General features: G+C 48.9%; 1 protein-coding gene across 7 annotated transcripts; it reads right to left on the bottom strand.

Moving 5' to 3' along the window:
• Positions 1 to 4,645: 4,645 nt before the first annotated feature.
• Positions 4,646 to 25,330, bottom strand: DAO (D-amino acid oxidase). Of its 7 annotated transcripts, XM_077954879.1 has the most exons (12): positions 24,936 to 25,068; positions 24,769 to 24,850; positions 19,646 to 19,848; positions 17,410 to 17,524; positions 15,435 to 15,511; positions 14,709 to 14,774; positions 13,282 to 13,336; positions 11,953 to 12,057; positions 8,470 to 8,552; positions 6,774 to 6,891; positions 6,098 to 6,196; positions 4,646 to 5,168 (listed from the first exon to the last, which is right to left on the bottom strand). In XM_077954879.1, exons 3-12 carry the CDS (start codon positions 19,837 to 19,839, stop codon positions 5,037 to 5,039), a joined length of 1,044 nt encoding a protein of 347 aa, XP_077811005.1. In that variant the 5' UTR covers positions 19,840 to 19,848; positions 24,769 to 24,850; positions 24,936 to 25,068; the 3' UTR covers positions 4,646 to 5,036. The 7 variants fall into 7 exon arrangements, with proteins under 7 accessions (XP_077811005.1, XP_001103664.4, XP_077811004.1 ...); XM_001103664.5 differs by lacking the exon at positions 24,769 to 24,850 and having other exon boundaries at positions 24,936 to 25,330; XM_077954878.1 differs by lacking the exon at positions 24,769 to 24,850 and having other exon boundaries at positions 19,646 to 19,923; positions 24,883 to 25,061.
• Positions 25,331 to 26,379: the final 1,049 nt, after the last annotated feature.

Genomic DNA, 26,379 nt, shown 5'->3' with positions numbered 1-26,379 from the left:
TCAGGAGATCGAGACCATCCTGGCTAACACGGTGAAACCCCGTCTCTACTAAAAGATACAAAAAACTAGCCGGGCGAGGTGGTGGGCGTCTGTGGTCCCAGCTACTCGGGAGGCTGAGGCAGGAGAATGGCGGGAACCCGGGAGGCGGAGCTTGCAGTGAGCTGAGATCTGGCCACTGCACTCCAGCCTGGGCGACAGAGCGAGACTCTGTCTCAAAGAAAAAAAAAAAAAATCAATTCTGGCAGGGCCCACTGTCTGTGTGGAGCTTGCACGTTCTCTCCACGTCTGCAAGGGTGTTCTCAAGGTATCCGGTTTCCTCCCACACCCCAAAGATGTGCATGTGATGTTCATTCCTGTTTTTATTTTATTTTAAGTAATTTTTTAGGAGACAGAGTCTCGCTCTGTCACCCAGGCTGGAGTGCAGTGGTGTGGTCTAGGCTCACTGCAACCTCCGCCTCTTGGGTTCAAGCAATTCTTGTGCCTCAGCCTACCTAGTTGCTGGGATTACAGGTGTGCACCACCATGCCCAGCTAACTTTTTAGCAACGATGTTAAGTGAAGACTTCCTGTATAGAAATCAACCACTACAAAATCTACAGAACTATGTGGGATGCAGGATTTCCCCATGGTCCTTCTATTCTTAATTTTAGGATACATTTTCAAGGAGGTTCTTACCATTTGCAGAAAGAACAAGACGGTCATTTTGGGTCTGAATGTGGAGTCTCCTGTCCCCATACAATTTTGAGAGTTCACTATATACTCAGTCCTATAGGATTTCTACTGACGGCTAGCCTTGGCTGGCAGGTAGGGATCATTCTCCCTAGACCAGGTGTCCCTAAAGTTTTTGGCACCAGGGACCAGTTTTGTGGAAGACAATGTTTCCACAGATGGGGTTCTGTGGGGGGCAGTGGTAGTTCAGGCATTAGATTTCTCATAAGGGGCCGAGGGTGGTGGCTCATGCCTGTAATCCCAGCACTTTGGGAGGCCAACGTGGGTGGATCACTTGAGGTCAGGAGTTCAAGAACAGCCTGGACAATATGGTAAAGACCTGCCTCTACTAAAAATACAAAAATTAGCCAGGTGTGGTGGCACACAACTGTAGTCCCAGTTACTTGAGAGGCTGAGGCAGGAAAATCACTTGAACCCAGGAGGCGGAGGGTTCAGTAAGCCGAGATGAAGCCACTGCACTCCAGCCTGGGCGAAAGAACCAGACTCAGTCTCAAAAAAACAAAACAAAACAAAACAAAACAAAAAAACAGAAAAACAACAAATTCTCATAAGGAGCACACAACCTAGATCCCTCGCATGCACAGTTCACAACAGGGTTTGCACTCCTATGCTGCTGAGCTCACAGGAGGCGGAGCTCATGTGGTAATGCTCGCTCACCCACCGCCCCGTCCTGCTGTGCAGCCCAGTTCCTAACAGGCCACAGACCATTATCAGTCCACGGCCTGGGGACTGGTGACCCCTGCCCTTGGGGACCCCTGTCCTACAGACTTTTAGGTTGGGTAAAGAAATCACATTGGTCAAAAACTAAATGCTGGGTCTTACTCCAAGCACCAGGAAGTGCCCTTGCCCTGGGAGCCTTGTCAGAGTCCTCTCATCTTGGCCCAAATGTAGCTATGAGGAAGAGAGAGCTAGTTCCTTCCCAGTGTGCTTACAGAGAGAGTTGAGGAAGAGGCCCAACCCATCCCTTCACATCTACATATTCCCCACCCCTCCACCACCCCGCACCCTACCCCCTCCACAATTTGGATTCAGTCTTGTGTGGTAGTTGAAAGTGAAGCACTGGGCCTGGTGTGGTGGCTCACGCCTGTAATCCCAGCACTTGGGAGGCCGAGGTGGGCAGATCACAAGGTCAGGAGTTTGAGACCAGCCTGACCAACATGGTGAAACCCCGTCTCTACTAAAAACACAAAAATTAGCTGGGCATGGTAGTGTGTGCCTGTAATCCCAGCTACCTGTGAGGCTGAGGCAGGACAATTGCTTGAACCCGGGAGGTGGAGGATGCAATGAGTCAAGATCACACCACTGCACTCCAGCCTGGGCGAAAGAGCAAGACTCCATCGGGGGCGGGGAAAGAAAATGAAGCACTGGAATCGCATAGTTTCTGAGCCAGAATCTCCATTCTATCCCATCCCAGCTATTGACTTCAGGCTGCCTCGTTCTTTTCTTTTCTTTTCTCTCTCTCTTTCTTTCCTTTCTTTCCTTCTTTCTTTCTTTCTCTTTCTTTTTCTTTCATTCTTTCTTCTTTTTTTCTTTTTCTTTTCTTTCTTTCTCTTTCTGTCTCTCTCTTTTTCTTTCTTTTCTTCTTTTTCTTTCTTCTTTTCTTTTCTTTTTTCTTTTTTTTTTTTTGACAGAAACTCACTGTGTCACCCAGGCTGGAGTGCAGTGGCATGATCTCGGCTTACTGCAACCTCCACCTCCTGGGTTCAAGCGATTTTCCTGCCTCAGCCTCCAGAGTAGCTGGGATTACAGGCACCTGCCACCACGCCTGGCTAATGTTTTTATTTTTAGTAGAAACAGGGTTTCACCGTGTTGGTCAGGCTTGTGTCGAACTCTGACCTCAAGTGATCTACCTTCCTCGGCTTCCCAAAGTGCTGGGATTACAGGCATGAGCCACCGCACCCAGCCAGGCTGCCTTTCTGTGCCTCAGTCTTCTCACCTATGAAATGGGATAATAGCTACCTTATGAGGCATGTGTAAGGATTAAATGAGCAATATTTTGTAAGAGTTCAGCACAAAGTATGGTACCCAGATTGAATATATTAAGTTTTAGCTATAATAATAATTACTGGCTGGACGGGGTGACTCATGCCTGTGATCCCACCACTTTGGGAGGCTGAGGCAGGTGGATCACGAGGTCAGGAGTTCACGACCAGCCTAGCCAAGATGGTGAAACCCCGTCTCTACTAAAATACAAAAAGTAGCCAGGCATGTTGGTGGGCACCTGTCATCCCAGCTACTCTGGAGGCTGAGGCTGAGAATTGCTTGAATCCGGGAGGCGAAGTTTACAGTGAGCTGAGATTGAGCCACTGCACTCCAGCCTGGGTGACAGAGTGAGACTCCGTCTCAAAATAATAATTATAATAATAACTGTTGTTGTTGTTGTTAGGACGGATGTCTACCTTAAATCTCGGCTCTCTCACCCTACTTAGCCTAGGCCTGGTCAGCGCCATGGCAGATGCTTCATGAAACAACCCTCATGGAAATGGCATGGCATGGCAAGGGCCAACTGAGACCTCTTCACAGCACACAGGGGACTCCTGGGCCAAGATGCATGAGGCTTCCTAGGCTCTGGCCTTTCACCGAAACCCAGACAGGTGAAAATTCAGCCTTGGAGGCTGAGGCTGATAATTAGGGATGAAGATGCTAAGGGGTCTCCTCGGCTCATTTAAGGCTTTCAAAAACACCTGGGAGCTTGTTTGTCATTTCAGAGGGTGCCAGCCGAAAGACAAGAGAGATGTTAAATTGCCCCCCAAACAAGGAGCATGCTTGGTGAGTTTAGTTCTTGCTATTGCTTAAATGTCCCTGCCAAAACTCACGTTGAAACTGAGTCCTGAATGTGGTGGTTTGGAGAGGTGGTGCCTTTAAGAGGTGATTGGATCCTAAGAGCACTGCTCTCATAAATGGATTAATCCATTTATCAATTAATGGGTTATTAGGTTAATGGATTAGTGGGTCATCTTGGGAAGGAAACTGGTGGCTTTCTAAGACAAGGGAAAGAGCTGAACTAGCATGTTAGCACAATCAGCCCCCTCACCACGTGATGCCCTGAGCCTCCTTGGGACTCTGCAGAGAGTCCCCACCTCTGTACCAGCCAGAGAGAAGGTTCTCACCAGATGTGGTCCCTCAATCTTGGACTTCTCAGACTCTATAACTGTAAGAAATAAATTCCTTTTCTCTATAAACTCCACAGTTTCGGCCAGGTGTGCTGGCTCATGTCTATAATCCCACCACTTTGGGAGGCCAAGGCAGGAGGATCACTTGGGCCCAGGAGTTCAACGCCAACCTGGACAATATGGCCAAACCCCGTCTCTACAAAACACACACACGTGCGCACACACACACACACACACACACACACACACAAATTAGCCGGGCATGGTAGCAAGTGCCTGTAGTCCCAGCTACTAGGGTGGCTGAGAAGGGAGGATCATTTGAACCTGGGAGGCAGAGGTTGCAGTGAGCCAAAATCATGCCATTGCATTCCAGCCTGGGTGACAGAGCGAGATCCTGTCTCAAAAAAAAAGAATTCCCCAGTTTCAGGTATTCTGTTATAAGCAACAGAAAATGGACTAAAACAGTTCTCTATGAAGGGGTTCCTTGTGGGATGATCCCTTCAGTGGCCCCTCCTCAAAGGTTACGTGGTGCCCATGGGGCCACTTGGTGAATAGCTGATGCCATTTGGAATTCTGGATGTGGAGGAAACACCATGTGTTACTAGTTCAGTGCCTCACCTCTCTGCCTCCTCCACGCCCAAGTTGTATGTATAACCTCCTACAACAAATACAACAGATAAAACAACATCTGTTCTAGCGTTTTCTCAAATTTGTTTCATGGCATTCATGGGTGCTCTGGGCAAAAGTGTTCCACAGCCAGATAGGTTTAGCAAGCACTGGGTTAAACAACATCAGATAGTTGCCTTTGCTGCAGGACTTTTCAGAACCTTTAATATGTTAGTACAACTTGTAATCATGTTACTTAGTCTCAATTATCCTCAATTTTCTGTGGCTCTGGGCAGTTGGCCTCTTTGATTTTCTGAGCTGTCCTTTCTTCTGAAGACTCATGGAATAACAGCCCCCAGCTGTTCTTTATAATGCCAGATCCAGAGAAGGTAGAGGGATTTCGGTGATGAGAGGGGCCCCATGTTGGGCTGAACCCTTCTCCAGGCACTGACTTTATGGCTTTCTCTCACCTCATGCTTCTTTGAGGAAAGAAGTGAGGGATAAGCAATGGCTTATGAAGGAGCACATTGATTTGTTGGCTGAGGGGAGAAGGGAGTTCTTGTGGGGGAAGCAGCAGTCACTGGAGTCTTCAGAAGTGGGATGGTGGCATTTTGGACAACTTCTTTTCTTCCAGGATTCTCCCAAAGAGCTTGGCTGCCTCCAGAGCACATCCCCAGTGGATGGTGAGCCCATAGCCTCCATGGCCATAGTTGTGGATGACCTAGGAGAAGCAAGAGAGAAGGTGGCCAGGTCCGAGAGGGACAGTGGAAAGAATAGATGAAGCTCTTCTGCCCTGGAAGACTCAGGAGCCTCCTGAAGAGTCCTGGGCAAAGCCAGATGCCACCAGAGTTTCTCTTGGCACCCAGGGGGAATGGTGGGGACCCCCTGGGACAGTAGCAAGAGATGATGGGGCAGCCACAAAATGGATATCTGGAAAATAGCCTCAGAGTCAAATTCAAATCACATCCCAGCCCTGCCCTCCACCAGTGGTCTGACTTGGGCAAGTGACTTCACCTCTTAATTCACCCCAGTTTCCTCATCTGAAGCATAGAGAGAACTGTCCCTATCCCAAAGAGCTCCAGAGGAGATTTAATAAGGTCATTCATGTAATGGACTTGCTGCTGTGTGTGACATGAAGTACACATCCAGTAAGTACACATTTTCCTGCTATTTGACCACAGACTTTAGAAAACCAACCCCATTCACCATTTCACCACCACCATTAACACTGCCATTGATACTGTCATATCTGCCACACCATTAATATCGCCACTGAGACAGTTGGTGCAGCCATGTTAACACTGCCTTTGAGATTGTCACCTCTGCTGAGGTATTAACATCCTTGGTAGTGTCATTTCCATCAGCACCAACTACCATCCCCACTCCCAATCACACCATTATCAACACTGATCTCATCAGCACCACCTCCATTAACATCACCACTGCCCCCCTGTGTAACGTTGAGCAGGTCCTTAACCATCATTGAGCCTCAGTTTCCCCATTTATAGAGGAGGGGATATTAGCCACCACTGCCCCTGCCTGCCAGGGAGCCTGTGTGGAACCTGAGATCAGACATGACTGTTTCATGAAAATGCCAGAGCCATCTAAGGAGTGGAGGAGGGCATTACTTTCCTTGCTGTGGGAGCATACCTCTGTGTTTGAAGGTCCAACGCGAAGCTGTTCTCTTTCTAGCCGAATCTTGGGGCGTACTGGCCGGAAGCCAGTTCGTTCATCAACAATTCTTGCATTCTGGAAAGAAACGTGCTGATCACTCATTTCTGGATTTTTTTTTTCCTGTGGCCATTTTTAGGTAGTAAGTAGTTTTTAGAATCTCATCACCACCAACACTAATATAATCACAGTCACCTTTATCAATCACCACTACCACCAACACCATCTTTATCAGCTACCAACATCATTACCATTATTGCTTCTACCTCTCCACCAATTCCATCATCAACCACCACCCTCACCATCAGCCACCACCATAATTCTAACAATAGTCACCATCTTATCACCATCATTATTACCATTCTCAGCATTTTCCTCACCATCAATACCAACTCATCCTCATCACCGTCACTACTGTCATCATCACTCGCAGACAAACGTGAAAGCCAAGGGCTCCCAGCCATGACCAGACAGGATTCATTAGCCCATAGCAAGAACTTCCCTGTACATTGTCAAGTTCTGCTATATTCCACATCCCTTGCTGGAATTAATTTGCCCAATTATCCCAGCGGTGGCATCTTCCCATCCTGAAGTGTCCTCATTAACAAGCTCCCAGGACCTTGGTCTAGGGCACTGCTACTCTTCCCTACCTTACCTTCAGAGTGGGCTCCAGTCTGCAGCAGCCTTCCCAAATGGTGTTGTGGTCCTGGATATTATTTAGCTCATTCCAGTTTCCCAGCTGGAAGATGCCTCCAAGAGTAACTGTCTGGGTCCTAGATACAAATGAGGAGGGTCAAGGATCAAGGAAAATGAAGGCTGCGAGATGAATAAGGTCATTATCATCAACCTTGTCACCTCTGCTAACAACACCACCATCACTAACTCAATTGTCACTGTCATCACCATCAACACCAACCATGAACTCTTCCATCACCACTTCCATCAGTGTTGGCATCTCCATCGACAACATTGTCTTCACTACTATCATTAATAGGTCATCACCACCAACGGCATTCATCATTTCACCACCACCACTAACATTGCCATTGATATTGTCATTTCCATGACACCAGTAACACTGCCATTGAGACCACATGGTTGGTGCAACCATGTTATTAACATTGCCTTTGAGATTGTCAGCTCTGCTACATATTAATATCATTGATAGTGTCATTTCCATCAGCACCAACTACCATCCCGACTCCCAATCACACCTTCGTCAGTACTGATCTCATCAGCACCAGACCACCTCCATTAACATCACCACTCTACCACTCTTATGCCAATCACCACCCCCATGAATGCTGTCTTCCCCATCACTACAATATTATCCCTACTACCACCATTCTGCTATCAACAATATTGTCATCCCACAAACATCACCACTGGTTTCGGTGACATTGTCATCTCCACCATTAACATTACCACCACCATCAACCCCAATCACCATTCCCATTCCCACTCCCATTATTGCCATTCACACCACGGTTTTTTTTTTTTTGGAGACGGAGTCTCGCTCTGTGGCCCAAGCTGGAGTGCAGTGGTGTGATCATGGCTCACTGTATCCTCAACCTCCCAGGCTCAAGCAATCCTCCCATCTCAGCCTCCTGAATAGCTGGGACCACAGGCATACACCATCATGCCTGGCCAATTTTTGTAGAGATGGGATTTCGCCATGTTGCCCAGGTTGGTCTTGAACTCCTGGGCTCAAGCAATCCTCCCACACTGGCCTCCCAAAGTGCTGGGATTACAGGCATGAGCCACCTACATACCACTTTTAGTGTCACCGCATTACATCCACTGCCTTTATCTTCAGCATCACCACTATTGTCATCCAAAAGAATGTTCATGGTAGACCTCAGTCAAGGCTGAGTCTGCCTTCCCAGGGATTCAGTAGTTCAAACTCACTTTAAAAACATTGAAAGGGTCCAGGCACAGTGGCTCACGCCTGTAATCCCAGCACTTTGGGAGGCAAGGGTGGGTGGATCACCTGAGTCAGGAGTTCAAGACAGGCCTGGCCAACATGGTGAAACCCCGTTTCTACTAAAAATACAAAAAATTAGCTGGGCATGGTGGTGGGCACCTGTAATCTCAGCTACTTGGAAGGCTGAGGCAGGAGAATTGCTTGAACCCAGGAGGCAGGGGTTGCAGTGAGCCAAGATTGCGCCATTGCACTCCAGCATGGGCAACAAGAGGGAAACTCTGTCTCAAAAAATAATAATAAATAAATAAATACGTTAAAACACTGAAAGGGAACAACTGTGGGCAGTAAGGAGCCTGGGGCAGGCAGCAGGGGCATGAAGAGGGCGTGAAGGGGACCCCTCTTCTGCCCGAGAACAGTCCAATTTTACCCTGGGATGATGTACGGGGAATTGTAGATGCCGCTCTCTGGCTCATGGGTGAGAATGAAATGCTTTATCCAAGGGGCATCCACCTGTTGATTCAAGGCAGGAAAGTCTCATCAGCAGAGGTGAGTCAGTGCGGCTGTCCTTGCTCCCCTCTGTGGCCAGATGACCTGACAAGAGTCAGGTCTGATTCCTTATAAGACCTCTCATGATGCTATGACCCAAGTGTGCACCTGGCTGTTTGCGTCTTGCAGGAAGAGCTGCCCTGATTGGCAGCCACCCCTGCTCCCTGAAGCATTGTGTCTCCTCACCCACATGTCTGAAGAAAAGCACCAGTACACACATGTAAATGCATACACATGAGAAATAAAAATAAAATTCTAAGCCCCCAACTGAATGAACAGACCCCCTCTTGGCCCTAGGAGCCCCAGAGAAACCCTGGAGCTGAGTTCACAGCCGCGGTGGGATGGGAGGTCTAATGTGCCTCATTATATCCCCTCCCTCAATGACCTGGCCAAAGTCAGGCTTTCTTCCCTAAGTGGTAAGCAGAAACCAGCCCTTTCAACAGACTCCACACTGATGATGTCATTGACCAGCTTATCTTCCCAGGTACAGAACTTCCTCCATTCCTTTTTTCTTCAAACTTTCAATTTTTTTTTTTTGAAACGGAGTCTTGCTCTGTTGCCCAGGCTGGAGTGCAGTCTTGGCTCACTGCAACCTCCGCCTCCCAGATTCAAGTGATTCTCCTGCCTCAGCCTCCCAAGTAGCTGGCATTACAAGCGCCTGCCACCACACCCGGCTAATTTTTTGTATTTTTAGTAGAGATGGGGTTTCACCATATTGGCCAGGCTGGTCTCGAACTCCTGACCTCGTGATCCACCTGCCTCGGCCTCCCAAAGTGCTGGGATTACAGGCGTGAGCCACTGCGCCTGGCCCAAACCTTCATCTTATCTTATGTAAAATGTAGATTTACTGGGCACTAACTAAAGTCTCACAAGTATGTTATCATTCTCTCACAGCTGCACCCTTCTTCTGCTTTTTTAAAAAAGAAAACATATAAAGACTAAATCTCCCAAGAATCTCTTTGGAAAAAAGAGCCACAGGTGCATCTGTGACTCGCATTTTTCCTGGGCGTGCCTTCAAGCTGGTTCCATAAACTTTGATGATTTCAGACGTATGCCTCAGTCACTCATTTTGGTTGTCACACCCATCAGCCCACATTAGGAACACACGCATGCACCCCTACACACATAAGCATACACACGTGCACCCCTATGAACACTCACAGGTGCACATGCACACACACCCTCACAGACGCACACACACACCATCACACATATGCACACATACCCTCACACACATGCACACACCCTCACATATATGCACACATCATCACACACGTACATACACCCTCATATACATGCACACACACCCTCACACATATGCACACACACACACCCTCACATGCATGCACATACATACCCTTACGTACATGCACACACCCTCAAACACATTCACACACACCCCTCGCACACATGCACACACCCACACCCTCACATACCTGCCCACACACACCATCACACACATGCACACACGTACCCTCACACACATGCACACATCCTCACATACATGCACACACCATCACACACGTACATACACCCTCATATACATGCACACACTTCCTCACACACATGCACACATACCCTCACATGCATGCACACACATACCCTTACGTACATGCATTACACCCTCACACACATATACGCACACACCCCTCACACACATGCACACACACCCTCACATACATGCACACCCTCACACACATGCACACACACACACACACCCTTCGCACACATGCACACACCCCCTCACACACATGCACACACCCCCTCACACACATGCACACACCCTCACACACATTCACACACACCCCTTGCACACATGCACACACACCCCACACACATTCACACATCCTTGCACACATGCACACACATACCTCACACACATGCACACACCCTCACATACATGCATACACACCCCTCGCACACATGCACACACAGCCTCAATGCATGCACACACCCTCACACACATGCACACACACCCCTCACACACATGTACACACACCCCTCACACATGCACACACCCTGACACACATGCATACATACACCCCTCACACACATGGACACACTCCCTCACATACAGGTATATACCCTCACACACATGCACACACACACCTCTCGCACACATGGACACACACCCCTCACATACATGCACACTCACACACATGCACACACACCCCTTGCACACATGCACACACACCCCTCACGCACATGCACACACACATACACACACATCTCGCACACATGCACACACACCCTCACATACATGCACACACCCTCACACATGCGCATGCACACACCCTCACACACATGCACACACACCCCTCACATACATGCACACACCCTCCTCACACATGCACACACACCCCTCACACAAATGCACACACACCCTCACACACATACACACACACCCTCACAAACATGCGCACACACCCTCACACACCCACACACATATGCACACACACACCACATACATGCACACTCACATACATGCACACACACATACCCTCATGCACATGCACACACACAGCAAGAGGAGGCATGGAACAATGCTTGCACGCACAGGCTTTTAAGCCAGGTTGCCTGGCTTCCAATCCCAATTCCACTTCTTACTACCGTGTGAACTTGTGCCTGTTACTTAAATCCTCTTTGCCTCAGTTTCTTCATCTGTAAGATGGCAATGACGATATGGTAGTACCCAGCTCAAAGGGCTGTGGCCATCACTAAATTAATTAACAAAATAGGCTGAGCGTGGCGGCTCACGCCTGTAATCCCAGCATTTTGACAGGCCAAGGCGGGGGGATCCCTTGAGCCCAGGAGTTTGAGACCAGCCTGAGCAATATGGTAAAATCCTGTCTCTACAAAAAAATGTAAAAAAAGAGCTAGGTATCGGGGTGGCATGTTCCTGTAGTCCTAGCTACTCAGTAGGCTGAGGTGGGAGCCTGGGAGGTCAAGGCTGCAGTGAGCCGTGATCAAGATACTGTGCTCTAACCTGGGCAACAGAGCGAGACCCTGTCTCGAGAATAATAATAATAATAATAATAATAATTAACACAATAAAGTGCTTAGGCCTGTATCCAGTGCTTGGTAAACACTCCATAAATGTTTGCTATTTTTATTACAATACAGGCATATGCTGCTCCCACATAGGTACAAGAACATACACGTGTGCTTCACGATCAAGAGGAAATCCTGAAAGAGGGCAAATGGGGGTGGGACAAGTTTGGATTTTAACATGTCAATTCTCTGCAGTCTGGGGGGGGCTCCTCTAACAGATGTTCCTGATTTGTCCACCATCTTGAGAGATTGAATAAGCATGCGGAATGATCTTCCTATCAACAAAAGGCAGGGGTCTCACCCTCACACTCACCTTAATGATCTGCCCCCGGCCTGGCTGCAGCAGGGGGTCTGGTTGCAGCACCCCAGCCCATACCCCAGTGCAGTTGACAATCACATCTGCGCCTTCTCTTGCCACCTGGTAACAACCAACAGGGTAGTGAGGGATGAAAGGTGGGAAAGATCCTCGTATTCCCTGTTGTCTCTTCCCCTTTCTTCTACCCTCAATCTGTCTACTCCCTGATGAACAGTGGGGAGAGGTCTCAACGACAAATCAGAGAGGCCCGGCTCCAAATTTTCACCCTGCGATTTATCTGATGTGTGACCTTGAAAATGGCTCTTTTTCTCCTTGACGCTCAGCTACCTCTGTAAAATGAGGCTGCCCGTGCCTGTTTACAGGCTGCTATGAGGCTCCTGTACAACTCTGGATATAAAAGTGGTTGTAAAGCAGTTCTTTGGATGGGGGAAATCTTCCTGGAACCTCCCGAAAGAAGTCAGAAAGGAAGCAGAGATAGTTATCTTTCTCCTTTTGACTCCTTTTAACTTTATTCTCTTGCCTTCTAGTCTGCCAAGACATTTGCAGAAGACACGTTGGAACCCCTAGCTCTGTCTACAGATGAGACGGTCTCATCTCAAGCATGCATGATGAGCCCCTAAGTTCCCCAACCCAGCCCCAGGGACTCTCATCACAAGACAGTCATGGCACAGACACATTGCGAGATGCTACTATTGTTCCTGAGTGAATGATTGAGAATGAGGGCTGCATTGGGTGGACCATGTATCTCCAGTGTCCATCAGGGCCCGACCCAGAGCAGGTTAGTCCTCATGACATAGCACTAGTAGCTACATGTATGCAGTGCCTTCCATACGCCAAGCAGGGTTCTAGATGCTGGGATCAAATGAAGCCATACAGTAAAGCTCTTGTTGCTGGTGCCTGGAGACAGTGGCTTTTCCTATCATTATTATTGGTGGTGGTGTCGCTTTAGAGGTGAGTCAGCTGAGGGCCTGGACTTTGCAGAAAGACCAACCCAGATGTCAGTAGGGTTAAGAAGCAAGCGTCTGACCTTGGAGTGCAGCTGACACTGAGAAAAGGCGGCCAGCTGTCTAACCCCAAAACTCATCGAGTCTCAGATATAAATCAGCTCCTAATGGCCACCATGATCCCAGTGTTCCTTTGTTCCCACCACCATCATGAAGGCAGAGACTTCCTCCTTCAGAATACCGGAGTCCTCCTGGGGCAAGGGTCTGGGGCAGGCCTGTGGGGACCCTAGGAGCCTGAGAAGGGGCCCCCGACTCAGCAGCAAGAAGCAGAGGCCTCCCTTCTTCTCCCTCCCCCACCCACCACATCAGCCCTGCAGCTCACCTCCTCAAAAGACTCCACCTTCCGCTGGAAGAACTTCACTCCCCTCTCAGTTAACCTGGGATGATCAAACACATCAAAAAGCCTAGTATTCATTTCTCTGTCCCATCCCGCCAAGAGGGTAGCACAGAAACCTTTCCCAAAGAACCTTCTGCAGACATTAGTCGCACAGGATGCTGTTTGAGAAGATGGCTGTGTCGTCAAATCAGCTCATGAGCACCTGGCTGGACTGGTAGTCCAAAAAATCTCCCTTGGGAAACCAGAGATGGTCCAAGCCCCTTGTTGGGCAGATGGAGTTGGGGAAGGGCCTTTTTGAAGGCCATAGAGTGAGTCAGTGATGGAGTTGGAACTCAAACCCAGGCCTCTTAGCCCCCAATACTTCCTATGACCACCACATTGCTTTGTAACAGTAAAGGGGATGAGATTCAGAGTAGAGAAGGGGAGAGTTGTACCAGTGCCAAATTCCCCTTTGTCAGAAGCTGGGCATGAGGAGGAAGGTGGGCTGAGGACACCCACCCTCCCTTTAAACATCCCATTGCAAAAACATCTAGCACAATTAGAAATACACTAGAAACGGCCGGGCACAGTGGCTCACGCCTGTAATCCCAGCACTTTGGGAGGCCGAGGCAGGCGGATCACGAGGTCAGGAGATGGAGACCATCCTGGCTAACAGAGTGAAACCCCGTCTCTACTAAGGATACAAAAAAAAACAAAATTAGCCAAGTGTGATGGTGGGCGCCTGTAGTCTCAGCTACTCAGGAGGCTGAGGTAGGAGAATGGCGTGAAGCCGGGAAGCGGAGCTTGTGGTGAGCCGAGATTGCGCCACTGCACTCCAGCCTGGGCGACAGAGCAAGACTCCATCACACACACACACACACACACACGTATGGAATCTCCCTTAATACGAATGTATGTGAATATAAATATCAACGTTTCTGTCAAGTGAGTGTTTGCTAATTTAGAACACTGCCAGATTCCTATTAACATGAGGAACAAGTCAAAGACATCCACTATCATCTGGATGAGCAACATTGTTCTGGAGGTATTGGCCAAAGCAGTTAGAGAAGAAAAAAAGAGAGAGGTAGATAAAAATAAAAGGTAGCTTATGTTTTGCAGATGATGCAAACATATCTGGAAATCTTAAAATAATACATCTAAAACTATTACACAAATATTAGGTATTTAAAAGAGGTTGTTAATAGACGTCATGTGTAAACAGCTGCCCAGGTGGTTCTGATGCCCAGCTAGGCTCAGGACCCATTGCCTCTGTGCCCAGTGGTGATCAGGACCAAGGATAGCTCCCACACCAGGCCTAAGGGTATTCTTCAAACCCTGGGGTTGGTCCATGCAGGGGGAAGCCCACGAACCATCTTCTACTACAACTTCATCTCTGGGAGGTGCCTCCCTCAAAGTGGAGTTTAAAATCTCACCTTTCAGTCAGCCACTGTAGATAGTTCTTTCCCTCCAGAATTAGGCTTGTATGGAACCAGCCATAGCTAGAGTCACAGCAGGCAAAAGTTGAAAATAAAGGTAAAAATCAGGGCTATATTTGAAGGCTGTGAAATGGAGGTGGGAGCAATGTTGTTCTGTAGGCCCAAAGGGTAGTGCCACGACCACTAGGTGAAGTTCAAGGGGGGGATGTGGTTTTGAGCTCAATGCAAGGAAAAATGTTCTATCAGACAAGACCATCTCTGACATTGGAAGATGCAAGTGGAAATTGAATGTGCATTTGTAGAGGGGATTCAGGCATGGGGTGGGATGAGGAGAAGACCAGAGAGGCATCAGGCTGTAGAGAAAAGAAAGGAGCGGTGTGGGGTCATACAGACTGGGTTGGAATCCCAGTTTGGCCACTTGGCTGTGTGACCTTAGGAAGTCACTTAGCCTCTCTGAAACTCAATATCTTCATCTACAAAACAAGATGGTGATATGGAGCCTCCGGACTTGAGATCTGTGATTTCATACCCCCTACCTTCCCAGCCCAAGGCCAGGTTTGAGTGGGTAGCCTCTCTGAAGGAGCTGGACCAAGGACCAGGAGACCAGGGTACCAAGACCTGGGTAGCACAGGAAATCTGGTGCCTCTACCCTCTGCTGCCTTCTGGACAGGTCTGTCTAACTCATGGGGCCCCGGTCCCCTTTGACTATGACAATAAACTCACCTGTAATCTGGGAATATATCCAGCTCTCTGGGGGTCAGCTTCCGAAATCCCAGAACTGTGTCCTTCCAGGAAGGGTCCTGAAGAGGAAGGACAAAGGGGGTACCAGGAGGGATGGAAGTCAATAATAACGATAATGGGCCAGGCGTGGTGGCTCACACCTGTAATCCCAGCACCTTGGGAGGCTGAGACGGGTGGATCACCTGAGGCCAGGAACTCCAGACCAGCCTGGCCAATGTGGTGAAACCCCGTCCATACTAAAAAAAGAATAACAATACAAAAATTAGCAGGGTATGGTGGTGCATGCCTGTAATCCTAGATACTCAGGAGACTGAGGCAGAAGAATCCCTTGAATCTGGGAGCTGGAGGTTTCAGGGAGCCGAGACTGTGCCACTGCACTCCAGCCTGGGCCAAAGAGCGAGACTTCATCCCAAAAAAAAAAAAAAAAGATAATGACAAAGACGTATGTCATGCTAAGTGCATATCAGGCACCGTTCCAAGCACTTTACTTATACTGGTCCATTTAACCTTCACAAGAAGCCAATGGGGTGGATGCTATTCTTTCCCCAGTTTACAGATGGACCCACTGAGGCTTAGAAAGATTAAATAACTCACCTAAGGTCACACAGCTAATAAATGGTGGTGTTGGGATTTTAACCCATACAGCTCAGTTCCAGAGTCCATGTTCTTAACCGCTATTTATGGTAAGGGTAAGAGTAAGACTGAGGGTGAGTTATACGGAAAAGGTCAGAAATAGGGGAGAGAAAGCGGCAACAGTGAGAGTCCCCGGGGATGAGAGAAAGCAACAGAGCATAGTGTCAGACAACCTGGGCGGAGACCCCAGCCTCATCACTTACTACTTGAATTCTCTGAGACTCAGTCTCCTTGTCTGTATCATGGAGTTAATAATCACTCTTGGCCAGGTGCAGTGGCTCACACCTGTAATCCCAGCACTTTGGGAGGCAGATCACTTGAGGTCAGGAGTTTGAGACCAGCCTGGCCATCGTGGTGAAACCCCATCTATATTAAAAATACAAAAATTAGCCAGGCATGGTAGTGCATGCCTGTAATCCCAACTACTCAGGAAGCTGAGACAGGAGAATGGTTTGAAACCAGGAAGTGGAGGTTGCAGTGAGCCGAGATCATGCCAATGCACTCCAGCCTGGGCAATACAGCGAGACCCCGTCTCAAAAAAAAAAATACTCTTAGTCCCATGAAAGGTAACAGATAATGTGGATAAAGCCCTTAGCAGAGTGCTAAAGGTTGAATGAACTTTAAGAGCTGGCACAGGGCTCTGGGCACAGAGCCAGACCACCCTCTCCAAGCAGCCTGAGCAAACCCTCCCAGGGCTGTGCTGTTCCTGTGAGCACATTGGGCAGCATGTGGTCACACATGGCCTGGATTCAAATCCCAGCTCAGCCACTGGCAAGCTTTGTGGCCTTGGGCAAGTTACTCCATTTCTCGGAGCTTCTTTTTTCTCATCTATTAAGTGAGGATAAGGACAGCCCTTACCTCCTGGTTATAAAGAGAATTAAATGAGCGGCTAGCTGTAAATGAGTTAGGACTGGGCCTGGCACAAAATAAATGCTTTGGCAGTTTTTGCTATGATAAGTATTTTATTTCTTCTTGATAAAAAGCCCTGGGACCTTCAGGGACACATGAAACCTTTCGGCTTCAGCACCAAGTGCCCGTCACTGCAGAACATGTTTGTGTTTTAGCCATGCTAATCAAAGGCTAGTTTCCCCTGGGCATCAGAAGATTCTTTGTCCTCTGCCAACTGAACATTTGAAAATTTGAAACAAAAATAATTTTCAAAGCAAAAATAGAATTTAAACCAAACCTGTTTTGAACCCAGGAGTCTGTTGCCTACGAGACTCAAAACACCCCGCCCTCATCTGTGATTAAGGCTCTGCGGCACTCACCCTCACCACCCCAGCCCTGGGGGAGCATCCCTCACAGTCAAGAAGTGTTCACCCACCGGAATGGCTTCATGGAAGAGGTTGTAGCCTGAGATTAGGAACAGGCCCAGTTTTTCAGCATTGGGAGAATGGATGTGGCTCAGGAGATGGTCAAAAGTCTGTTGGCTCCAGTCCCTGGAAGGGTCATGAAGAGTTCGATCACCCAATGCCCTGAGCTGGGCAAAAAACCTTAGGTCAGCTGGCATGGGGCTGTGGCATGATCAGGGGTTTGGGGTGTGTCCAAAACCCAGAAATCCACCACGTTCACTCTTGCAACTCCCCAAATGCCATGGGTCTTCTCCCTCCCAAATTTTCCAGTATTTCCCCATTAATAGAATAAAGAAGACAGGGAATGAAGGATGCCCATCATAACCATTTGGAGTGCACCTCCAGCACAGGATTACATGGCTGATGAGTTTCAGTGAAGGCCTTGACCTGGCTTTGGGGATTACGAGCCACACTGTTCAGGCTGGCTGCAAGCACCCCTCCTTGTAAACATTGGTGGCAGATATCGACTTGCAGCTCCTCAAACTTTTCCTCCTCCCCCGGGCACAGAGCTCACCTACATTTCCTAGACCCTCTTGCAGCTAAATGAGACCGTGTGACTTGTTTCTGGCCAAGGGACTCTAAAGACTCTGCGCATGTGGTCCTGCGTGATCCTTCTGCAGTCACTGGCCCATGTGAATGGTGACATTGAGGTGACCTCCGGAACATGTGGGAAAATGGCAAAGCCATGAGATGGAAGAAGCCTGGACCCCTGAATCACTGCGCACTGATCAGAAACATTGGTTTTTTACAGAGGTGTGAATTAAAATTCTGGTTGGGTACATTGGCTCATGCCTATAATCCCAGCTCTTCTGGAGGCTGAGGCAGGAGGGTCACTTGAGGCCAGGAGTTTGAGACAAGCCTGGGTAACATAGGGAGAACCTGGCTCTACAAAAAATAAAGAAAAGTAGCCGGGCATGATGGCATGCACCTGGGTCCCAGCTACTTGGGAGGCTAAGTTGGGAGGATTGCTTGAACCCAGGAGGTCAAGGCTGCAATGAGCTATGATCATATCACTGCACTTCAGCCTGGGTGACAGGATGCCTCTAAAACAATTTTTTAATCTGTTTGAGCTGCTATTCATTGGGCATTCCATTTGCTGAAGCATCTGGCAGTTTCTAAACTACCATAATGACCTTTGCAATTTATTTGATAAATCTGTGCATCCATCCACCCACTTAGATGTTCACCCACTTAGAAGTTTTCCAGATTCAGCTGGGTGCAAGGGCTCACACCTGTAATCCCAGCAATTTGGGAGGCTGAGGAGGGCAGATCGCTTGAGCCCAGGAGTTCAAGACCAGCCTGGGCGACACAGACAGACCCTATCTCTATTTAAAAAGAATAAAATTTGGCAAGGCACGATGGCTCATGCCTGTAATCCCAGCACTTTGGAAGGCCAAGACAGGCAGATCACCTGAGGTCAGGAGTTCGAGACCAGTCTGGCCAACATGGTGAAACTCCATCTCTACTAAAAGTACAAAAATTAGCCAGGCGTGGTGGCAGATGCCTGTAATCCCAGTTACCTGGGAAGCTGAGGCAGGAGAATCGCTTGAACCCAGGAGGCAGAGGATGCAGTAAGCCAGGATCATGCCATCGCACTCCAGCCTGGGCGACAAGAGTGAAACACAATCTCAAAAAAATAATAATAAAAATAAAAATTTATAAACTAAAAAAGAGGAAGTTTTCCAGATTCACCAACCATGTGGTATTGATAGGCACCCAGTTTCAGGAAGACGAGACAAAACCTCCTAGTATCTGGCACAGAGCAAGGGGCTTAATATTTATGAATCTTTTATTTATTTTTTTCTTTTTGACACAGTCTCACTCTGTTGAGAGTACAGTGGCAAAATGTCAGCTCACTGCCACCTTTACCTCCTGGGCTCAAATGATTTTCCTGCCTCAGCCTCCGGAGTAGCTGGGATTACGGGCGTGCGCCACCATGCCCAGCTAATTTTTTGTATTTTTGGTAGAGATGGGATTTTGCCACGTTGTCCAGGCTGGTCTGGAACTTCTGGCCTCAAGTGATCCTCCCACCTCGACCTCCCAAAGTGCTGGGATTAAAGGCGTGAACCACCATGCCTGGCATTTTCTTTATCTTATGCTAGACCAGAGCTTCCACAAGGGGCTTGCTCTTGGTGATGGGAACCCTGACCCCCTCTGCAGACTTAGCCCCATGGGCTCCCCAGGCTACCCTATGTGACCCTCACTCACGCCTCCTTTGGGTTGCTGGGGTCAGAAAGGTAGGGCTGCCAGAAGCCGGCAGCTACGTCAGTGGTGGTGAGTGGGGTGAAGCGGTCCGCGTAGACCTTTATGTCCAGTGGCTGCAGCACTGAGTGGTAGCGCTCATGGATGCAGAGGGCGGTGGACAGCCCGATGACTCCCGCTCCGATCACCACCACACGCATGGTACCAGCCTGTGGGAAGGAAGGGTTGAGGCACACCATCATCACCATCATCTCCATCATCCTCACCACCATTGCCACCATCCACTGAAGGCTTAGAAAGTGCCAGACACCACCAAGCCCTTTTTATATTTGATCTTCCCCATGACCCCAGGAGGAAGGAATATCATTGTTCCCATTTTGCAAATGGAAACACTGAGGTATGGCGAAGCAATCGAGACTTGGCCACAGTCGCACGGCTGGTAAATGATGCAGCTTTCTCTGGGGAGCATCCCCAGACACCCAGTTTCTGGGCTGGGAATAGAAAAGACCCAGCAGAGCGCATGACCAACTGTAGGCTCGGTAGGCCGATGGTTAGTGCGACCGGCTCTGGCTTCAGGACTCAGCTCTGCCACCTACTGGCCGTTAACTTTGAGCAAGATGCTTCAACCTCTAATAATCCATACTTGAGGGGATGGATGGGAAATTGAACAAGATGCCAAACGTAACAAATTTAACAAGCTGCCTGATGAAAAAGAAGTAATGTACTGACATTTGTGGAGCACCTACTGTGAGCCAGCTGGCCCCAGCTAAGTGCTTCACAGGCATCCCTTCTTCCAAGTCTCCCAACACTATTATGAGGTAGGGGCTGCTGCTTTCGGCCCCGTCTTCCAGAGGAGGAAACTGACGTTCAGAGAGGTGATGTGACTTACCTGAAGTCACACAGCCAGTTAAATGGTGCAGCTGTGACTTAATTTCAATTTGAGCAAACTCAACACACGCTTAATGCATACCTACCATATGCCAGGCTAGCAGCCAGCAAATGCAGCTATGAGCATGACAGACACAGTGTCTGGCCTCAGAACTTGGTCTTCCAGCACAGAACTCCACCCGCCTTGGGGCACAGGGCTAATTGGGCCCTGAGAAGTTTAGAAGGCCTACCAGCTTCTAACCTTGAAGCTACTTAAGTCTGCACAGCAGGGAAATATTCTGCAGCCTCCTGCTGAGGCAGAACAAGAGAATTGTTTGTGCTCAGAAGAGCCAAATTCAACTTTCCCTCCTCTTCACTCACAACTCTCCTCCTGTAGACCTCAGCTCCTGGCAACTTGGGCCTGCGGCCCTGGACAGCAGGACATTCTTAATATGGCCTAGTTTTATAAAGGAGGGAAAAACGGCTCCAGTCCACAAGAACTGGACTCTGTTGGGGTTTCAGAAGCCAAGTTGGAGATAGAACCAACAAACAGAAAGGTATCGTTCCTCTAGGCAATTCTTCCAGCTTCGAGCCTTAGCTTGGATACTGGGGCTTAGGAGACAGCCCCTCTCAGGGACTCTTGGCCTCCTCTCCTCCCTCTTCTCTAATACTTTGCCTGGAGACACAATCTCCTCATCTGCGAAAAGGGGGTAATCCCAATCTTACAGGGTCATTTTAAGGGTTAAATAACGAGTTTAGCAAAAGTTCTCGGTACAATGCCTGGCACAGAGTAGGCCATCAACACACAGCAGCCTCCTAGAACTTTGTCTCCTAGAACTTTGAAAAAATCACATAGAACAAAAACATTGCAGGAACAAAAGGAGAGAGGGAGAACCAGGCTCAGTGGCTCACGCCTGTAATCCCAGTACTTTGGGAGGCCGAGGCAGGTGGATCACGAGGTCAGGAGTTCAAGACCAGTCTGGCCAAGATGGTGAAATCCCGTCTCTACTAAAAACTACAAAAATTAGGCGCAGTGGCAGGCGCCTGTAATGCTAGCTACTAGGGAGGCTGAGGCAGGAGAATCTCTTGAAGAACCCCTGGCAGCAGAGGTTGCAGTGAGTCGAGTTCGCACCACTGCATTCCAGTCTGGACAACACAGCCAGACTCGCTCCAAAAAAAAAAAATAAGAGAAAGGCAGAGTCAGACCTGGCTTCACTTCTGCCTTGCTGTGTGACCTTGGCTAAGTTAATTCTCCCTCTCTGGGCTTTTTGACTGTCTCTGCATAATTTCCAGAGAGCTGACCACTTTTTTTCTTTTTTTTTTTTTTTTAAGAGACAAGGTCTCACTCTGGCACCCAGGCCGGAGTGCAGTGGCACGATCATAGCTCACTGCCACCTCCAATTCCTGGGCTCAAGCGATCCTCCCACCTCAGCCTCCCAAAGCGCTGGGCTTTCAGGTGTGAGCCACTGCACTTGCCCTCTTGACCATTTTTATACGTTAACAATGAGAAGGCAGAGGAATAAAGGGCTTTCTGCATTCTCCAGATTCTCCATGATGAATCCAAGAGACACTATGGCCCAGGCTGAGGGTCAGACAGACCCAGGTTCGCAGGCTGACTTGGGCACACACCAGCCATGTAACCCTGGGCAGGTTGCTCAACTTGACTGAGTGAGGGTGACCAACGTCCGCAGCTTGCCCAGGACTGAGGGTCCTGCCAGGATGCAGCTTTTCAGACTAAAAGTCAGTGCATCAGAGTTTCAGGCAAACCAAGATGAGTTGGTTAATCCTAATTGAACCTCAGTTTCCTCATCTATAAACTTTTTTTTTTTCGAGACAGAGTTTCACTCTCGTCGTCCAGGCTGGAGTGCAATGGCACAATCTCAGCTCGCTGCAGACTCTGCCTCCGGGGTTCAAGTGATTCTCCTGCCTCAGCCTCCTGAGTAGCTGGGATGATAGGCATGCGCCAACACGCCTGGCTAATTTTTGTATTTTTAGTAGAGACGGGGTTTCACCATGTTGGCCAGGTTGGTCTCAAACTTCTGACTTCAGGTGATTTGCTGGCCTTAGACTCTCAAAGTGCTAGGATTACAGGAGTGAGCCACTACGCCCAACCTCATCTATAAACTTTTATGAGAGCTGACAAATTCCTTGCCTTATTGTCTCCTCACTGGAATATCAGCTCCTGGACACCCAGGTAGCGAGAGGCAGAGCCCAGGCCAGCCTGGCTCATAAGTCTATGTGCTTAAAGGCCGTGCTTGCCGGTAAATCACATGGTTTGAAAATCTGAGAATCAAGCAGGTAAAGAGGAACAACCGAAGCTTCAGAGTCCTGCATTTCAAAAATAAAATATAATATAAGACAAAATAAAGTAAAATGTCTGTAGGAATTTTTAGAGTGTTGGTGGGAATAGAATGGAAAATCAAAAAGGCTGGGCACGGTGGCTCACGCCTTTAATTCCAGCACTTTGGGAGGTTGAGGCTGGCAGATTACTTGAGGTCAGGAGTTCAAGATCAGCCTGGCCAACATGGCGAAACCCTGTCTCTACAAAAATACAAAAAAATTAGCCAGGCTTGGTGGCACACGCCTGAAATTCCAGCTACTCAGGAGGCCAAGGCAGTAGAATCCTTTGAATCCGGGAGGAGGAGGTTGCAGTGGGCCGAAATCATGCCGTTGCACTCCAGCCCAGGTGACGAGAGTGAAACTCCGTCTAAAAAAAACAAAAAACAAAAAAACTCCGTCTAAAAAAAAAAAAGAATTTAAAAGGAAAAAAATGTGAGTCCAAAGTCAATTATCTTTTTTTAAAAATTCACTGTATGGGGCCGGGCGCGGTGGCTCAAGCCTGTAATCCTAGCACTTTGGGAGGCCGAGATGGGCGGATCACAAGGTCAGGAGATCGAGACCATGCTGGCTAACACGGTGAAATCCCGTCTCTACTAAAAAATACAAAAAACTAGCCGGGCGAGGTGTCGGGCGCCTGTAGTCCCAGCTACTTGGGAGGCTGAGGCAGGAGAATGGCATGAACCCGGGAGGCGGAGCTTGCAGTGAGCTGAGATCTGGCCACTGCACTCCAGCCTGGGCGACAGAGTGAGACTCCGTCTCAAAAAAAAAAAAAAAAAAAATTCACTGTATGAGTCAAAATTGACACTGATTATTGCAACGTGTGTGTGTGTGTGTGTGTGTGTGTGTGTGTGTGTGTGTTAAAGTGCAAAATAAATGCATGAGGTCCTCATGACAAGCCAGAGCCACATTGTGAGATCTGGCAGATCCAGCCTCAGGTAAAATCATTCATGCGTGTAGGTAATGAGCTTTTGGACTTAAACACACCCAGCTCAGTTACTCGGTTGGACATTTTCGTGTTGTTGCTGATGTTTTTATTAGCGTTGCCATTCTCCTCTGTTTTACACCATTACTTCAACCCAGCAAGCTTGGAGTATGCATCCCAGAAGATGCAAACAACTTGGATTATTATATTTGTGTGCATGTGTATGTGTGTGTGTGTGATTAGAATGTCTGTGTAAGCATGGAACAGGAAGGGAACCAACGTATTTTGGTCTCTGCCACTTGCCAGACACATGTAGATGCAGCACAGACGTAATCCTCTTAATCCTCTCAACTGCTGTAGGAAGTAGGGAAGGTTACTGCCCTCATTCTGGAGGCTGGGACTGAGGTTCAGGGAGGAGAAGTCACCCACCCAAGGTTACACAGTCAGTATGGGACAGCATTCGGATCCAGACCCAGTTCTATCAGCACTTTCTGCGTTGCTCTAAAAAAATATTTAGGCAGTCGGCATGCAGTTGCCACCTGACGCTTTCTGCTTGTCTTTCAGTCTTGCGTTTATCTGCCTAGGACCTCCCTTGTCCCCTAGAAGGCAATCTGAGACAGCTGATGGCTTTGATTGCTACGTGCACAGCAAAGAATATGAAAGACTTGTTTAAAAAAAAAAATCAGTAAGCCAGAGATGAGGCATTTGAATGAACATAATTCGTTCTCCCTGGTTGTACCACATGGCTACTTCTTATGAAGTTATTTGCAGAGTTTGTCCTTGAAATGGAACAGAAGCTATAAAAGTTTGAGAACCAGGCTACCAACTCCCCCATCAAAAATAATAACTATCATTTGAGTCCTTGCTACCTGCCTAGATCTGTTAAGCACTTTACATGCACCACCTCTGTTAACACTCAGATTCACCCTCTAAGAGGGGAGTTATGATCCCAGTGTTCCAGATGAAGAAACTGAGGCTTGGGGAGGGAAAAATCTCTTACCTATGGTCTCTCTGCTGGATGTTTGAGAGGCTGGAGCTCTCCTTTCCTGTCACCTGCCTTAGGCTGTAATGTTGAGCCCCGTCTTTGACATTGGTAGGACATGAAATCCTTTGCCTCTCCCCTCTCCCAACCCCTGCCCCCAGCTCAAAGGTGCATCTGCCACTCACCGGAAGTACCAAACTGCTGGAGAGACCAGATAACTGCCGTGCGGGGACACAGGATGCTATTTCCTGAGGGGAAGCTCCTGATTCTGGGGCGTCTTGCCTCCAGCCCTCTGTCCGCCAGCCCGGACTGGAGCGCAGGGTCAAAGTCTGGAGCTATGGACAGGGCACGGCTTGAGGGGTGGGGCTCAGCACTGCACTGCCCGCAGAGACTGGACCCAGGCCCCGGCCGGGAGACCTCGCTCCCGGTCCCTGAAAAGTTGCCTGACTTTTCTGGCTGATCTCAAGCTCCTGTGGACAGGCCTCGGGGGAGGGAGGGAGGACGGGCATTCTTGGAGGGTGGATGAGCACAAGAAGGGCTGTCGCTCTGGCCAGCTGGAGAGGATCCCCTTTCTTCCCTCTTCCTGCTGCTGCCCTGGGGGAGGGTCGGGCCGTTCCCTGCGGCACTGGAGGCCTGGCCTGCAGAGAGGGGGTGGTCAGCCTGGCAGCCCCTGAGGGGAAAGGAGAGGCACAGGACAGGGGCTCCCTGGGCCAACCCGATGCCATTCCAGGACGCTGGGGAGATGAGGCCAAGGAGAGACTGGAGGTGACGGCTGTGTGGGCCATGGGGATGCGTGGCTCTTTGCTCCCGTATCCCAGAGACGCAAGCGGCAGGACTCCAGGCCCTTCCTCTGCCAGGGATAGATGTGGAGCTGTGATTTTTAGAGCCCAGAGATCTGTGGGCACCTCACTGTACAGATGGGAAGACTGAGGCCTGAGAGAGACGGATCAACCAGCCCTGAGGGAGGCATTCTTTGGGTCAGCTTTAGCAATCCGGCCTCTAACACTTGCCTTTAGTATCATCAAATTAAAAGGTGAAGATGAAATAAGAAAATGCTTGCAAAATACTCACTGCTTAGTATTTTCTCCTTTTTTCTTAAGTGACAGGATCGGCCGGGCACAGTGGCTCACACCTGTAATCCTGACAGTTTGGGAGGACAAGGTGGGTGGATCACCTGAGATCAGGAGTTTGAGACCAGCCTGGCCAACATGGTGAAACCCCATCTCTACTAAAATTATAAAAACTCAGCTGGGAGTGGTGGGGTGTGCCTGTAATCCCGGCTACTCAGGAGGCTGAGGCAAGAGAATTGCATGAACCCGGGGGGCGGAGGTTGCAGTGAGCCGAGATGGCACCACTGCACATTGCAGCCTGGGCTACAGAACGATACTCTGTCTATAAAAAAGAAAAAAGAAAAAGGAAAAAAAAAAAGAGACAGGGTCAGGCCAGGTGCAGTGGCTCATGCCTGTAATCCCAGCACTTTGGGAGGCCGAGGTGGATGGATCACTTGAGGTCAGGAGTTTGAGACCAGCCTGGCTAACAGGTTGGTGAAATCCCGTCTCTACTAAAAACACAAAAATTAGGTGGCCGTGGTGGCATATGTCTGTAATCCCAGCTACTCGGGAGGCTGAG

The sequence above is a fragment of the Macaca mulatta genome, chromosome 11 (assembly GCF_049350105.2).
Source record: "Macaca mulatta isolate MMU2019108-1 chromosome 11, T2T-MMU8v2.0, whole genome shotgun sequence".
NCBI classification, from domain to species: Eukaryota; Metazoa; Chordata; class Mammalia; order Primates; family Cercopithecidae; genus Macaca; species Macaca mulatta.
Note: the sequence above shows the minus strand (reverse complement) of the source record. Positions and strands in the feature narration are given on the sequence as shown.